Raw genomic sequence first — 16,847 nt, 5'->3', positions numbered from 1 at the left:
ATTCTAATAGCTTGTGGGCATAGAAGTATATGATCGCTTGCTCTGAATTACAGCCAGTAAAAGTTGGCCATACACAGCTAGATTTCATCAGGCAGTGTAATCGATTTTAAACATACTACCTAACCGTCTAGGCACAAATGCCAGTTTGGGGGTTGGATTTGACAGAATCCTGCAAATCCTGTTTGATCAGAAATGATCTCTCGCCAGAAGTGATGAGCAAACTTTTTCGCCAGGTTTCACGTTGAAAAACTGCTCATAGACTCCAATGGGTGAAAAAAAATGTTGCACAAAATAAAATTGTTGTGTGTTTGCTGCGGGAAAACACCCATTGACTTGAATTTTTGGCATTTCACAAATTTTTCTGCCAAACAGGACAGATTCACTCATCACTAGGCCGGCAGGAAACTCTTCACTTCCTCCAGTTGGATCACTTGGGCCGTCTGACTGAAAGAATGTAACAATGAGCTGGACTTGCTCATGTATGTCTACTATAACAGTTTCCATCTGTTTGGCCTATGGGCTGATCCATCAGGTGCCCAGTGTATGGCACGTTAAGGAAACCTGCACTATAAAATTGTAAATGAAATATTTATCCAGTTGCAGGTCCGGGCAAACAAGTCAGGAATAACTGAGTCAGCAGCCAGTCTTAGCCTCTGTATAGCCAGTGTAGGTCAGCAGCTTAATTTATAGGCACAATACAATAGTACATAATCAATGTCTGATTGGGTTGGGCAAAAAATCCAATCAGCAGAAGACTCTGAATCAAGCTGTAGATGCAGTCAGCGGCCAATACAGCTGCACAGCTCCGCCTTCTCATGTGTTTTGCTCTGACCTGCATAATTTATGTCACCTCTTGGTAGGAGAAACTGGGAAAGATCCACTACTCTGGTCAAGAGGAACTTGTCCATATGGTCACAGGTGGCAGCACATTTCAAACATTAACCCCTCTGTGACCACATGATAATCACATGGAGCCTTACACGTTCCAGTGCAACTTATTTGTACTGTATATTGCGGAAGCAGCATACAGTCTAAATGCACAAACGCTGATTTTGTGTGTAAAATAGATCTGTGCTTGTGAATAGGTTAAGCCTTAAGGGTATGTTATTAGGATTGCCTCTCACTAGACCACACCAAGCATTCCAAGCTGCAGGGGAGCACTGCTAACATTCTCAGTGGGTAAAGGATTAGACATTATCCTTTATCTAACAACATTCCTAAGTAACAGCCTAAAACCCTTCAGGAAATCCTAAAGGTGATTTTTTTTTGTTAATTTTAGACAAATCATCTGTTTACCGGGGTGTCTAACTAAAATAGAAAACAGAGCCATTGATGACCCGATTCCGCATGTGTATGAAGAGATTAGCAAAATGCAATGCCAAATAACCTGGCATGCAACAAATATTGTTTTCTATAGGAAAATTCTGCCCCACACTTTGAATTTTGTGTGGCATGACCCATAGAAACAATCAAAACCTATTTTAGTCTGTGATAAGTAGCATATACAAGTTGTATTGCATCGGCTTATAGGTGCCCATGCAGTGGTCAAGTCTGTGTAAAATTTGACCAACTGGTCCATGAAGCAAATGGTTAGATACCATACAATCGGCCATACATTGAAGCAAATAGACTGAATAATCAGAACTGCAGGAAACGAACAGGAGCTGCAGGGCTCCTTTTCACTTCTTCATCTGCTGATGCCAATGCACTGGCCAACTTGGTTCACCAGCAAATAAAGTGTTCAAACCTACTTTAACACCAAACTAACCAATAACCATCCTGGCACCCTACGCATACTTGAAATATGTGTATGGCCAGTTTAAGCTTATCCACTAGTGGAGACACCTCTATGCAACAAGACTCACAAAGAAATGTTTCTTTTATTTGTTGTTTTTTTGTTTCTTTTTTTTCAAGTTTCCCACAATTCCGTAGTAGCATTTTCCCAATGGAACAAAATGTACAAACAAATCACTCAGTTTGTCAGGAGCACAGATATTCCTATTGACTGTAATTAGGAGAGACATTCCCTTCAACATTCCCACGCACAACAAATCCCTGGGCAGCTGTATCTGAAACAGACATGCCTGGCAAAATGCTTGTGAGGAATACTGCATGAAAGAGGGATCTGCTCCCCACAACTGTATATAGCTCCTGAACATTTTACCATACAAACGCATGGGGGTAAAATGTCAACCAACTGACAAACAATTTTGAAAACAAATTGATAAATTTACAAGCAGATTTTTACACTTCCCTACATTAAAATCCTGTTTAACATCAAAAAGATGGAAGCAACAGGATCATTTATCTGGATAACTTTATAGCCCTGAATATGAAGGCAAACCTTGCAACTAGCTTGAGGCTGCCAACACTATTAATTCACTAATGCACAATGCACTAATCTTTGGAACAGCATAACTAAAACACATTTTTGCATAAGGGGCAGAACATAAATTGAGCCCCCCAGCCTTCTAGGTGTTGACATTGTAGGCACTGTGTATGTTGCCACAGCATGGCAGTACTTAGTTCTTTGCATGTTTGCAATTGGTCTTTATTCTTTATTTGTGTTTTTTAAATTATTTAGCTTTTAAGCTCAGCAGCACTCCAGTTTGGAATTTCAGCAGCTATCTGGTTGCTGGGGCCCAATTTAACCTAGCAATCAGTTAGTGGTTTGAATGATAAATTGGAATATAAATAGAGATGGGCCTAAAAAAAAGACAAGTAACATTAAAAAAAACAACTGTAGCCTCACAGAGGAATAGTTTTTGGCTGCTGGGGTCAGTGACCCTTATCTAAAAGCTGGATGGAGTTAAAAAAGGGAGGCAAATAGTTCAAGAACTATATGAATAAGCTCTTTTGGGCAGGGCCCTCTTCATCTCTTGTATCCGTTATTGGTTGCATTATATGTTAAAGTGGCCATACACAGGCCGATTCTAGCTGCCAATATCAGTCCCTTAGACCGATTCGGCAGCTTACCGGCCCGTGTATGGGCACTAACAACAGGCCTGCCTTGATTTTTCGTTGGATCAGGGAGCGCATTGGTTCATGTGGCCCCGGAACCGGCGAGTGCCTATAGCTGTTCAAACAACCAAATTAGCCCACCTGTAGCTGAAGATCCGCTCGCTAATAATAAGACACACATGCATGCCATAAAATCTTGTGGAGGGCAACATCCAGCCCATGGCCTCCAGTTGAGCAGCCCCAATACAGGGTATAATGTACTGCAGTTAAATATCACAAGTCACTGACAGGTTCCATGGTTCTCTGGTTTTAACTAGAGCAACACTGCCAAACTCCCTAATGCCTTTGCATCACAATATAATCCGAAAATTAAGAACAAATAACTTCACACGCAGAATTTCCTTTACTTTGATTGATTATTCGGGTAATATTACAGATTATATTTAGAGCAGTGCATATATATATATAAAAAGCAGTGCAGAAACACAATTACACTAGCCTTTCTCATATACAAATTGTGTATTTAATATTGTAAGGACACTGTGAAGCTGCAAGTAAAAAGACATTTCCTAGAAAGAGTTGCAAGTCTAGTAAACATGATTAGAAGTCAGTGTATCCAGTACATTTGCATTACATATGTACATTCTTGTAGCCAGTACATTTGCATTACATATGTACGTTTTGTAGCTAGTACATTTGCATTACATATGTACATTACGTACGCTCTCCTTTCTATGCACATTTACTACACTTATGCTGCTCTTTCTTTACATTTTAATTGACTCTGACAAATAAAGCATATTATTTTAGAATACATTATTGCATATCTACAGAGTGTATACAGTTGTAAATACAATTTACACCAAAGGGAAAGCTCTGCTTGAGTTGAAATGCTCAGCTTTATTTCATTTAGATGGGTAGCTGGGGATGGGTACACTTTTGGTAGAAGGGATATAAACATGCCTGGAGATTTATCCAAAAATCTTCAAATTATAGTTAAGACAGCTCTCATAGACTCCATTTTATTCACATACTTAACATTTTTAAAAGTTATTTCCTTTCCTTCTGTAATAATAAAACAGTGCCTTGTACTTGATTCAAAGTAAAATATAATCAATCCTTATTGAAGGCAAAAAATCCTATTGGGTTCAATCAATGGTTCTCTACTTCAAATCGCTCCAAATTGCTATGAGACCCTTTTTTGAGCGATTTTACAAAGAACGCATTGTCATTCCAAACTACTGGAATCCAAACCCACTGAGCAGGAAGTCACTGTGATTTCCCCATTGCACTGAATGTAATTTCGAATTGTGGGCTGGAACTCGCTTTTTAAAAATCATAGGGACTAAATCTCCCCGTGGGACATTAGCCTTAAGATCCAAATTACAGAAAGAAAACTTCCCAATGGTTCAAGAGGAAGAGGCCACAGCTTCATCCAAATATATCCCTGTGCACTTGTAGATCAGTACTACTGAGTGAACCAATACTTATTGTAGGACATCTAAATGCTGCTACAGTGAGGATTGAGGAATTTGGTTGACAGATTTATCAGATGTATGTGTACACACACACACACATACATGCAGAGAAACAGTGTTTTTGGCATGAAGAAAGCAGCTATGAAATAACTGCTGTGAGATGCATTCTAATATGCAGACTTGTTCTCCCTATCCATGATACAGCCCTGCAATGCAGCTTTAATCAAGCACAGACCCAACACAAGGTTTCTGGGAGGAGCAGCACAAGAAGCAATTCTCGCTGCTTCCTATGTTGTCCTTGTCGCCAGAGGTGTCTGTCACCAGCACTGGCGACAGCATAGTCTGACACTGAGGCTGCCCAGGCTGTGCCAGTAACAGCTGAACAAGTGACAGATAAGTTATAGAGGGAAGAAGGAAACTTCTACACAAACAGAAATTAAAATATTTCCTTGGCTTTATTCCACTTCTATTTAATATTTAAGAACCAGAGGCAATTTTATTCTAAGGTAGCAGGATGTTCAGACACATATACACCTGCTACACTGTTCCGACTGTGTAACCTTCTTTAATCTGCCATACAAAGATTCAAGGAAATATGCATATTAAATAACAGGGAGAAGTGGTATGAACATACCAACATAAGATTCACAATAAAATCAGTTAGAATGTGCTACACAGTGGAAGACATAGTTACATAGGGTTGAAAAAAAGACCAGAGTCCATCAAGTTCAACCCTTCCTGGTAAACCCAGCACACACAACCTATACTTACCAATCTACACTATCACAGCTTTTTGTAGCCCCAGGTGCATGCTGTACCCTCTGCCTGGGCTGGTGAATGCAAAAATGATGAAAACATCAGAACACCGGTTATTTGATAAAGGGGTGGATTGAAGCTTTTGGCACTTAAAGGAGAAGGAAAGGCAAAGTCACTTGGGGGAGCCAAAATGTTAGGCCCCCCCAAGTGACTTGAATTGCATACCTTTTACCCCGGCTGGTGCCCCTGTTGGGAGAGAACAGCACCAGCCCGGGGTACCTGTAGCGAGCGCTTCCTCTTTCTTTCCTTTTCCTGTTCTGCCGGCAAATTCCCTGGGCCGGCGCAAAACTTTACAACAATATTTCTAGCCTATGACTGTTGCAATATAAGGATGCAGTAGTTACATATTATTGTTTGATGAAACTACTAAGTATTATGTATGCCCCTGGCATATACAAGTTACTACAGAAACATTGTTTCTATGCAAATCTGTGTCAAGCAATGCCGCACAAATAAGCAGCTTTTCCTCCACCAAACGTTTGTTTTTTTGCTTAATAAAAAAAAATGTGATTCCTAGTTTTATAGCTTTTTGTAATTGCATTCTTAAAAGCAGTACTTGCTGCGTACTGTTTCTCCCTCTTGAAACAATGTAGCTCAGTTCTCCACCATTGTTAATAAGATGCTTCTTCGTGTTGTTTAAGGAGTCAGAAGTGAAGGAGAATTTAAACATCCAAAATGATACTGCTCTCAGTAGCATTAACAAATATCTCAAAGTTTACTTTAAAGGGGCTTTTTATATTATTTTAATAGGCTGTTGCTTTTATAGAGCACTGAGCTTGTAGTTTTTACCAAATGGCTATACATGAATGTTGTAACTACAATTGCAGAAAAGCAAGCTGAACATGTGGGTGAGACTGGTGGTAAACAAAACTAATGCAGTTTGCCATGGAACCCCTTCAAAGCTTTGCTTTTTTTTATTTTTTATTTGAACGAGTCTTTTTTATTTATTAATAAGCAAAACTCATTCAAATATAAAACTTTAATATCTTTAATTTTTGAGTTTACAAGCTCTAAAAACTATAAAAATTTGTCTTGACTTTGCCCAATTGATAGAAACTTGCAAGCTTTCAGATGGCAAATCTTTACATTCAAGTTTCTGTGTTTTTTTGCACTTAACAAATACCAGACATTCGAGTTTTTGAACCATAACTCGAATTCAAGATTTTTAAGCGCAAAAAAACTTGAATCAAGAAAAAAAAAAAATCAAACTCGACCATTGATAAATCACTCCCTAAGGCTGGTTTCCCAAGGAGAGATTTAGTTGCCCACGATAGATCTCTGCTACTGCGGACGACTATAATCTCCAAAATGCCTTTCCATTAGTAACAACACAAATCACTGATGGAATGGCCTACACATCGCTTCGGTTTTCCAAAGTCACTCAAAGTTACCTGCAGGAAGAGACTTTGCGTGATTTTGGAAAACTGAAGCGATGTGATGCGTAGGTCTTTCCACCAGTGATTTATATTGTTGCTGACGGAAAGGCTACTGCGGGAGACTAAATCTCTCCATGGGATATGAGCCTAAGAAGTATAAAACAAGGTTAAAACAAAAGATTTAAAAAAAATTTGGAAATGCTTTGAGTTACTAAACCTGGTGCAACCTTTGCACTTTTTATTATATTACCCTCTATAAATGCCCTTCAGCTTGGGATCATTTCCAGCCAGTGCTTAAGCATACTACTACAGGGGTAATTTTAATAAAAGGTACAAAGTCTGCTCCTGGTCTTGTAACCCATAGCAAACATCTGGTTGTTATGGGCTACTAGACCTTGGCAAACAAACATTGAGACCTCTATATAAGTTGAACATTGTAATATGTGCCTCTCCTCAGCTCATCTCCTGTAGTTTCTTACTTTTGTTGTTAGTTGAGTTACTATCCCATCTGCACAAGCAGTGTCAGCTCCTTTTATCAAGTGTTTGTTTCCAGCGACAAGGGCCACTGTTGTTGTGCAAAATTTAGATTTCAAAATCAGCTTAGGACAGGATTAAAAGGAAAGTAGATAAAGATGCAGCTCCAGGCCCTTCACACAAAATAGATCCATTATATTCTTCCTATTCCTCTGCACAGCAGCCCTATGCTGCTAACTTCCTTTGTTTTATCATAATGTTTGTCTATATTTAGGGGCCGATTCATCAAATCCTGAATGGGAAAGATTGGGATTGGATACGATAATTTCTGAAGATCACAAAGATCACAAAAATGCTTACAAAAAAATCATATTAGGCACGATAATATCGTATCAGCGATCTGAAAGTCCAGAAATGTTCGTACCGAACGACTGTAAACAGCGGCAGAACCTTTCTGAATTTTTCATGCAAGCGTACAAAAAAGTCGCACGGGCGTACGAAAAAATCGCGCAAGCGAGAAAAAATTGGCGAAAATACGCTCCGAGCGTTCGTGTCTTAAGAAATCTCCCCCTTAGTGTACTATTACTGTATTGTACAAATGTACAGCACTGCGTATGCTGTAGCACAATATGAATAAGAAATACATGCATTATATCCCAAGGAACATGATAAACAGAAAAATGGTAAAAAAAAAGTATGGCATGGCCCTAAATAAGTTTTAAATAATTCTTAAATGTTATGGCTATACAAGGATGTGCGACTGCTCCTTGTTTGCAAGAAACTGCAGTCTCTCTTACTTTACGGCAGAGATTCCAAGCTTTGCTCGCAAGAAACTGCAGTCTGTGTTGCTTTATGGCTGGAGATTCTAGCTTTATAACTACATTCAGACTACAACTGTCCTCTTTAAAACCCACTATTTACATCACTGCATGATTTTGAGCCCTTAAAGGAGAAGGAAAGGTACCATCACTGTGGGTTTCAAAATGTCCCCCAGTAATTGTATCCTTTCCTTATCTTTTAACAGGATTAATTAGCAAAGTGACTTTAAAACTTTAAGCAAGGCAAAAGATGCAACTCAAAAATGTTATTTTCTGAAAACTGGAGAGACACAGTAAAACAAAACATTTTAGGAAGAGACATTAGGATTATAGCATCTTTTTAATTCTCTATACCAGATAAATACAGTTCAAATGTTACATTATACATCTCCTACTACAGATGCATGTAGCCACTTTAACCCCATCTTCAGTTTCCAGCAGCCTCAATTATATCTTGAATACACAAAGCAAAATTGAATTGCCTTTCTCTTAACAAAAAGAGATCATTTTAAATTATATACTGTAAAATATAAGTCACTAAGGATTTCCATGATCATGATAAAGTACGGTGCTACAGGCCTGAGTACTTAATATCCCCATATTTTACAACACAGGGAACATAATTTTTTTTTTTAATACAAATGTATAGTTCATTATATAGCAGCTGACCCAGTGGGGCTTACAAACCATGTTCCCTATCATACAACAATAACTAGGGCCAATTTCATTAGAAGACGGCTTTATATAAAATAAATACACGTTTTCACTTCAAGAAAGTGCTGATTCTCTTATGATTATTTGTATATATTTGTTGCTGGCATATTATATATATATGTCAGATACCCTTGATTCAAACCAAGTCAAACACTAGAAAAACTCTTTTAATCTCATGGTTAAAATAATTAGATTTTTGTCTACACGCATTAAGTAAAGTTTATGACACACAATTTATAACACCAACAACCTAAAATAGAGATAAAAGCAGAATGGCAACTAAAAGCATCATAAATTAACAGTGTAAATTAAAACAGGGACACAACATCCATTATGCCAAAATGCACCTATCACTGCTGAAACAAGTTTCACATGAGTAAAACCAACTTTATTTCTCTCAACCAATAGTAGGAAAATCCTGTACGCACATGTCCGCAAAGGAACAGGAAGTTATTGGTACAAACTCTTTCCATAGTCTACTCATACTGCTAAAAACATGAGGGGTCTATGCTGGTCTGCCCCCCATGGAATAACCCATTAGCAGTACTATATGTATATATTTTAATTTGTGTCTGCTGATGCCTCATTTATGTATTCACTGAAAGGCTTCAGAATTTTCCAAAAAATCTGGTTGCCACAGCTTCCTTTATAAAACGAAAAACCTACAAAACCCACCTGCTAGCACTCTATTTACTATTCAGTTCACATGGATGCTGCAGGCGTCACTGATATCCATTGATAAATGAGGATTTGCACCACTTATTATGCATAAGGATTTGAGATAACATGTGGTTAAAAAGGGCCGGTATATACAGTACATTAAAGGCATTTGATTTTAACACTATGTATAAAGAGTAAACAAGCTCAAACAAAAGGGCTCAACAGCAGATAAGAGGTTGTGACATTCCGCTTTGTTTATCCAGCAAAACCAACATGAACCACATTTAGATTAGACTATATATATATATATAGACTATATAACTCCATTTCAAGTTTCCATACCCCAAATATAAACTGTTATCAAATAATGCAAATAACGTGAGACATCATTTTGTGTAATTTGTTTTGTCTCATGTATACTCCTTTTCTGTTGTCCAGACCTGCAGAATTCTTTAGGTGCTATATAAATAAATAAACCATGGTAAAAATTATAACAACATACTCTTAGCAGGATTGTTGCTTTAAGTGATTGGATCACATGATCCTGTCATGCATTCTTATGTCAAGAATGGAGAGAATGTGATGCCTCTTTCATACAAATTGGAGGCTGTATTGCTTGTTTGCAGCCAAAAGTAAAATGTTCTACATATATTAGTCAGGTATACAAATATAGGATTTAAAATATTTATATGGGTAATAAACATACTGTGAAAAAAACAATGTTATCTTGTTGGCTGACAGATTAAAAAATAAACTGGGAGTATTTTACATGTGATACTTCATAAAATATTGTTTGCCCCCTGTGTATCCTATTTGCCTATTCATCTGCTGCCTTTCTGAGTATAACCCTTTTGTCCAACTTCTTCCTTTCTGAGTATATCCTTCTTTGCCTCCCCATCTTCTTCAGTCTTTCCAAGTCCATGTCTCTCCCTTATCTGAGTATATTTCTCTGTGCCTCCCACCTCCTGCACTTCTGAGTATATTCCTAAATGCTTCCTATATCCTGCCTTTCTGAGTATATTCCTGTGTCTCCCACCTGCTGCCTTTATAAGTACATTCCTCTGTGCCTCCCATCTTCTGCCTTTTGAGTGTATTCATTTTGACTCTCATTACTGCCTTTCTTAGTATACTCCTCTCTGGCTCCCATCTTTCTGAGTATATTCCTCTGTGCCTCCCATCTCCTGCCTTTCTGGGTATATTGTTCTCTGCCACACTTTCTGAGTATATTCCTCTGTATCTCCCATCTCCTGCCTTTCTGAGTATATTCCTCTCTGTCTCCCATCTCCTGCCTTTCTAAGTATATTCCTCTCTGTCTCCCATCTCCTGCCTTTCAGAGTATATTCCTTTGTGCCCCCCATCCCTCTTGGATTTTCTGGGTATATTCCTTGACACCTATCACCTGCCTTTCTATTTGCCTCACTTCCTCATCCTTTTTGAGTACATTCCTCTCTGCCTCCTAGATCCTGCTTTTTTGAGTAAAATCATTACTACCTCATTCTTTTCCTCCTGTATCTGTCTTTGACTTTTCCTTGTATTCTGCAGTACTCATCTAGTGACTGGAGTTATTCTCTTTGTCAGTGGATATACAATAATACCTAATTTTTACATTACCTAATTTTAAGTCTTCCCTCATTTAACACTATTTCTGTGGCCCTGCCAATAAAGAATGCATAAAGCGTTTAATTGATTTTACATTGTCCCAGATTTTACACCATTTTTTTGGTCTTCTGAAAAACATAAAAAGGGGTTCTACTGTACATGTATTTTGTGAACCCTGCCTTTTTATTATCCAGCTCCCAATTCCCCAGATAAACTGCCTCCTTCCCCAGTGTGACAGTATAAATGTGCCAGTGTGTTGCTTTGTTGTGTTCTGGTGCCTGTCCCTTGCCCTTCCTTTCCTGCCTGTCTGTCTGTGACACTGTCTCTTCCCTGTGTTCTGCTTGCCTCTGGGTGCGCCTGTATCTCTGCCTGTCACTGCCCTTCCTCTGTACTCCTCTCTCACTGTTACTTCCAGTAGGTCTGGTCAGATAACCCCCCCACACACCCCAGCTCAGAGAGCCCACCATGCACTTCTGCACAACATGAGCCCAAAGGCCGACTGTGATGCGCCTTTCCCCAGAGACCCCCCCCCCCCCCCCAACTAGTGGAAGTGGGATTTACATGCCAGTGTGCCAGACACATAGGGCCATACCCGCCTGGGAGCACCCAGCTGACACCGATTGTATTCACACATACACACACACACATATATATACATACGCACACACACACACAGCCCTGCTGCAAGGGGAAACTCATTTTCAGAAGGGGAGACCCGGGCCTATAAGGGAGAGGGACTGGCAGGGTGGCAGGGTGCCAAGGGATAAGGGGAGGACGCTGGGTTACCTTCTTGTGGCTCCTAGTGTAGCTGAAAGAGGCGATCCCTGCCCTTGAAGGGACAGACAGCAGCATTTTTTCCTTTAAGGTACAGGGAGATGGGACACAGGAGACTGGCAGATTCGTCCCGCCTTCTCTGACGTCGCACAACCCTTGTGCGGGACTGCCGGGTCCTAGCGCCCCTCCGCCTGCTTGGGGGAGGTATGGGTAGTTCTGTTAACCCTCTCTGTGCATTAATGCTTAGAAGGCACCAGAGAGACAATGGTACTTAGAACACGTTACAGCTTTCTCACTTTCACATGTCAATGTAGCTATGTCAACTTCTCTTTGGTTGCTTTTCAATAGAACTGAGAGCTTCAGGTGCGTCCGTAAAGGTCTTGGTGCATCTGAGCCTGAGAAATTCTCATCTCTGGGAGGTGCCCTGTAAACGCATATTAAATACACCGTTTGGGTAAACGTTTCATTCAAGGGTCTTCGCACCAAATTATTTGGATAGGATTTCCTTTACCCCATGAGCTACACACCGTTAGGTGTCTATAGAAGGGCTGGGTGGCAGCTAAAGTGATGATGTCTTTGTGTAGTGGATACTTGATTGATGATGTCATCTTACTATGCAAGTTTATTCATATAAATAATAACGCCTGTTATTATGCCCCTTATTTGAGTAATTCAGGGCAGTTATACAGGGTGAATATATATAAGATTTTTTTATGTAGTGAACAAAAATTCATAAATCTATAATCAATCAATCAATTTCCAGTCTCATGTGACAATTTCAAACAGAGATACAATAATTACTGTGCATTTGATAAGTGTTTGCCTCTTTAATGGTGGCCACACACGTGGCGATTTGCGATCGAAAGATCGTACAATCAACCACAAACCGTTCAGGGCTGAAACAGCAGATAAGGAGGTAGAAACAATAGGATTTCTACCTCCTTCTGTTGATTCAGCGCTGAAGGCAGATTTTGGTCAGGCGCCTTCTATGGTGCCCGGTCAAAATCTTTTAACAGGCCCAATCGGCGAGTCGAACGATATCAGCAGCCTTCTGCGATATCGGTCGACTCGCCGACTTGCCATACACGCACCGAATATCGTACGAAACAAGGTTTCGTACGATATTATCGGTGCGTGTATGGCCAGCTTTAGGCTAATTGAACACAGGGTAGATGCTGTCCCTGTAGTAAGGCTGAATTCACTACTGATCAAAACAACCCTATCCACCTGTCAACCTATTCTAGCAGGACCAGATCAGTTGAAAATTCAGGGACACATCTAAATAATCCAGCTAGCAGGGATGAACTGATTACAGTTTATTTAAATACTATCAGTGCTGCCCTGCAACATGTACTTTTTAGACATGTCCCTGTATTTTCAGCTGGTCGCCCTAACCTATTCACATTGTGATGTAAGGGGAGCCATGCCTCCCAAAACATATGTAGCGAACCTCTTCTCATTATGCTCAAGAGAATGAGAGTATCCATTATTGAATGAAGAACAATGTTGGGCTGGATACTATCAACCATAAGGCTTGCTTTGTAAGAGACAAGATGGCCGCCCTTTCATTTTTGTATATAAAAGAAACTGGAAGTCTGTAATCTTAACCTTGACTTATTACTTATTTAGACTAAGTAAAGAATAAGTAAACAATATTTAATGGCACACAGGACTTTTAACATGTGCTGCCAGTGGTGGTCACTGCTCATAATATTATTTAATGCAAAGAAACCTGTACAGTATAATGTACAGTGCCGCAATTTAGAGCAATAATCACCCATTACTTGACAGCACCATGCTAAATAGGGGAACATTCTTGGGTTTTATCTTTCTTGTAGCAGAACAACAAAACACAGTGTAGCTAAACTACATGGGAGATTTTGTATGATGGGGTGAGATTGACTGCAGCAAACAAAAAGCTTGAGGGCAGCTAAGTTTATTTTGCAAAGAGGATTGAGAAGGGGGGACTTCCATACAGGTGACCCCACGGTCCAGGCACCCCCACATTCACGGAGTCTGCTGTCTGGTAGTTCCCCTCACTAGTGCAGTGCACAGACTCAGCCTGAAAGTCAGTTAGGATGAGAACTGGATAGTTTGGCCACAGCTTTAAAGACAGGGTGAAATTTTGGGTGACATTGTATTTTATGCCCAAGATATTGTTGATACTATGACTAAAGGAATATATTGTTCTATATCATTACATGTTTTCTTGAGCTACTGTCTTATTACTACAGCTTAAATTATTTTAAAAAAATTTGAATTACTTGATTATAATGAAGTATATAGGAGATGACCTTCACATAATTCAGAGCTTTCTGGATAATGGATCCTGTACCTGTATTTTACCATCAAAAAACAATGCCATATGAAAGTTAACATTTAGTTTGATCAGTCATTCTTGCACATTCTTGGTGTTCTCTAGGGGTTCAGTTTGTTTCCACACCTTAGCTCAGAGTCGGCCTCTCTATTACAGACAGTCTATTTAAGTGTAGCATATCTCCATACTTTGCCCACAGTGTGGGGAAACCTACTGGCTCATTGTTTAATTCTAAAATACTCTGTGGGGCTTATATCATGCATTTTATTTGTGTTTGTTTTTAAAATATGGTATCACAATGTCCAGTATCTGTTGCACAGAAGGTGCTAGTAATAAAACAGGACAATGTTCAAAATGTTTCCTACATTTATTGTCCCTCCTTGACTGTATCCCCAAAAGATATCTGCCCAAAAATAAGACAGGTTTGAAAATCGACGATATTAACGGTGCGTGGCGATATTAACGGTGCGTGTATGGCCAGTTTAACCCTTGTTAAGAAATGGTGGAACCGTCATAAAAATATGAACCAAACCTTTGTCACTTTCAGTAGTTACTGAAAGTAAAGCTGGCCACACATGGGCAGTATTATTCTGCCAACTTGGTCCCTTCAGACCTAGTTTGCAGCTTGCCCCCTGTATACACTCATTTGGTGAGGTTGCCAAACAAGTGGATCTTTACCTGATTTAGCCACCTAAATTCTGGGCCAAATTGGGCTGATCTGATCTGGCTAATGATCGAATTATAAAGGGTGCATACTCAGGTTGTCATTAGGGTTTCCTGTGGTCTTTAGGAGTCAGTAATATAGGCTTTAATATCAGCATAAAACAGGGATATCTCGGCATTCAACAATCATCTACAGCTTTTGTTGTTAAGCCACATGGGAAAAAAGAGCAAATAAAATCACATAAAATGCAAGATTCAGTTTATAGCAATTTAAACACTATATATAAGAGACATTGGCTGCGAAGGGGTTGTTGCCAGTTGGCAATTTGAGAAATTCACCTCAAGCTGCAGCACACTGCATGTTACTAGGGGAGGCAAAAACCAGCTCCTGGTAACCTAAGGCTAATGTCCCATGGGGAGATTAGTCACTGCGATTTTTAAAAAGCAAGTTCCAGCAACAAGTCACTTATTTTATCTCATCGCTCCGAATCGCCATGAGACCCTTTGTCAAGCAATTTTACCCTTTTTCGAGCAAGAAAGCATTATCATACAAAACTATGAAATCACTGAAAGTAAAACCCACTAAACTAAGTCACTGCGATTTCCCCATTGCACTGAATTTAATTTCTAATTGTGGGTGGGGAAGATGACACCTGTATTTGCGGGAAATAGAATCGCTCCATTGTTGAAACGGTGGTGGGGGGCCCGGGGATGTCTAGTTACGCCACTGATTGGCATCAACTTAACCTGTTGTAGGACGGTCCTGAGTCCTGAAACACCCCTGGTTAGCTGTGCCACTTTCTATATGATTTAGGGCAAAGACACACGCGGCAATTAGTAGCTGCACAAGTTGTTGTGACTTATACAGTAACCTATGTTGCAAATGTCTCTGCGATTAGTCACCACGACTGACTTTTAAAAAGTTGCAGCTACTAATTGCTGCATGTGTTTTTGCCCCTAAGGGTTTGTCTACTAATAAAGTGCATATAAATTGATGCATTTATTAACCTATAGTCTATAGTATGGATGCACCAAATCCATTATTTTTGGGTACGGATGAGCCCCGAATCCTTTGTGAAAGATTCAGATGAATACTGAACCAAATCTGAATCCTAATTTGCATATGAAAATTAGGCTACGTTAGGGTGAAATAGAAGTGCACGTTCATCAAAAACTCACATTCCTTAACTTCAACATTTTATCCTAGCAAAGCTTACCTACCTGCTAGTTGATCATTTGAGTAGAGTACATAATGCAGTGATCCCCAAACAGTGGCTCATGGACAACATGTTGCTCACCAACCTTTGGGATGTTACGCTCAGTTGCCTCAAAGCAGGTGCTTATTTTTGAATTTCTTGATAGGAGGCAAGCTTTGGTTGCATAAAAACCCAGTGTAATTGGCAAACAGAGCCTTCTGTAGGCTTCCAGTCAACATAGGGGCTATCGAATAGCCAATTAGAGCTCTCATTGACAGCTCCAGGAACTTTTTTCATGCTTGTGTTGCTCTCCAAAACCTTTTCCATTTGAATATGGCTCACGCGTATAAAAGGTTGGGGATCCCTGACATACAGTGAGGAGTGTAGCCAAAAACGTTTGTAATATGCACTTGTGTTTATTGGGGGGGGGGTCTTGTACAGGGCCCCAAAGTTTCATGTGGCAGCCCTGAGCATATATGTAGAGTATATATATATAGAGAGTGCTTTCTGAATTTAGGAAATGCACACTGGGACTCTTAGGGGCTGATTTACTTACCCACGAACGGGTCGAAATGAGTCCGATTGCGTTTTTTTCGTAATGATCGGTATTTTGCGATTTTTTTCGTATGTTTTGCGATTTTTTCGGATTCTTTACGAATTTTTCGTTACCAATACGATTTTTGCGTAAAAACGCGAGTTTTTCGTATCCATTACGAAAGTTGCGTAAAAAGTTGCGCATTTTTCGTAGCGTTAAAACTTACGCGAAAAGTTGCGCATTTTTCGTAGCGTTAAAACGTACGCGAAAAGTTGCGCATTTTTCGTAGCGTTAAGTTTTAACGCTACGAAAAATGCGCAACTTTTCGCGTAAGTTTTAACGCTACGAAAAATGCGCAACTTTTTACGCAACTTTCGTAATGGATACGAAAAACTCGCGTTTTTACGCAAAAATCGTATTGGTAACGACAAATTCGTAAAGAATCCGAAAAAATCGCAAAACATAC

General features: G+C 39.6%; 1 protein-coding gene across 4 annotated transcripts in view; it reads right to left on the bottom strand.

Annotated features, from left to right (window-relative positions):
• rbms2 (RNA binding motif single stranded interacting protein 2) overlaps positions 1–11,813 on the bottom strand; it is a 56,706-nt gene extending 44,893 nt beyond the window's left edge. For 2 of the 4 annotated variants that reach the window (XM_004911893.4, XM_012957820.3), the window contains exon 1: positions 11,683–11,813. In XM_004911893.4, coding sequence (XP_004911950.1) covers positions 11,683–11,748 — 66 coding nt within the window. In that variant the 5' untranslated portion in view covers positions 11,749–11,813. The remainder of the gene's footprint in view (positions 1–11,682) is intronic. The other 2 variants (XM_004911894.4, XM_002934527.5) reach the window with 2 other exon arrangements.
• Between the last annotated feature and the right edge of the window lie 5,034 nt (positions 11,814–16,847).

Source organism: Xenopus tropicalis, chromosome 2 (genome assembly GCF_000004195.4).
Source record: "Xenopus tropicalis strain Nigerian chromosome 2, UCB_Xtro_10.0, whole genome shotgun sequence".
NCBI lineage: Eukaryota > Metazoa > Chordata > Amphibia > Anura > Pipidae > Xenopus > Xenopus tropicalis.
Note: the sequence above shows the minus strand (reverse complement) of the source record. Positions and strands in the feature narration are given on the sequence as shown.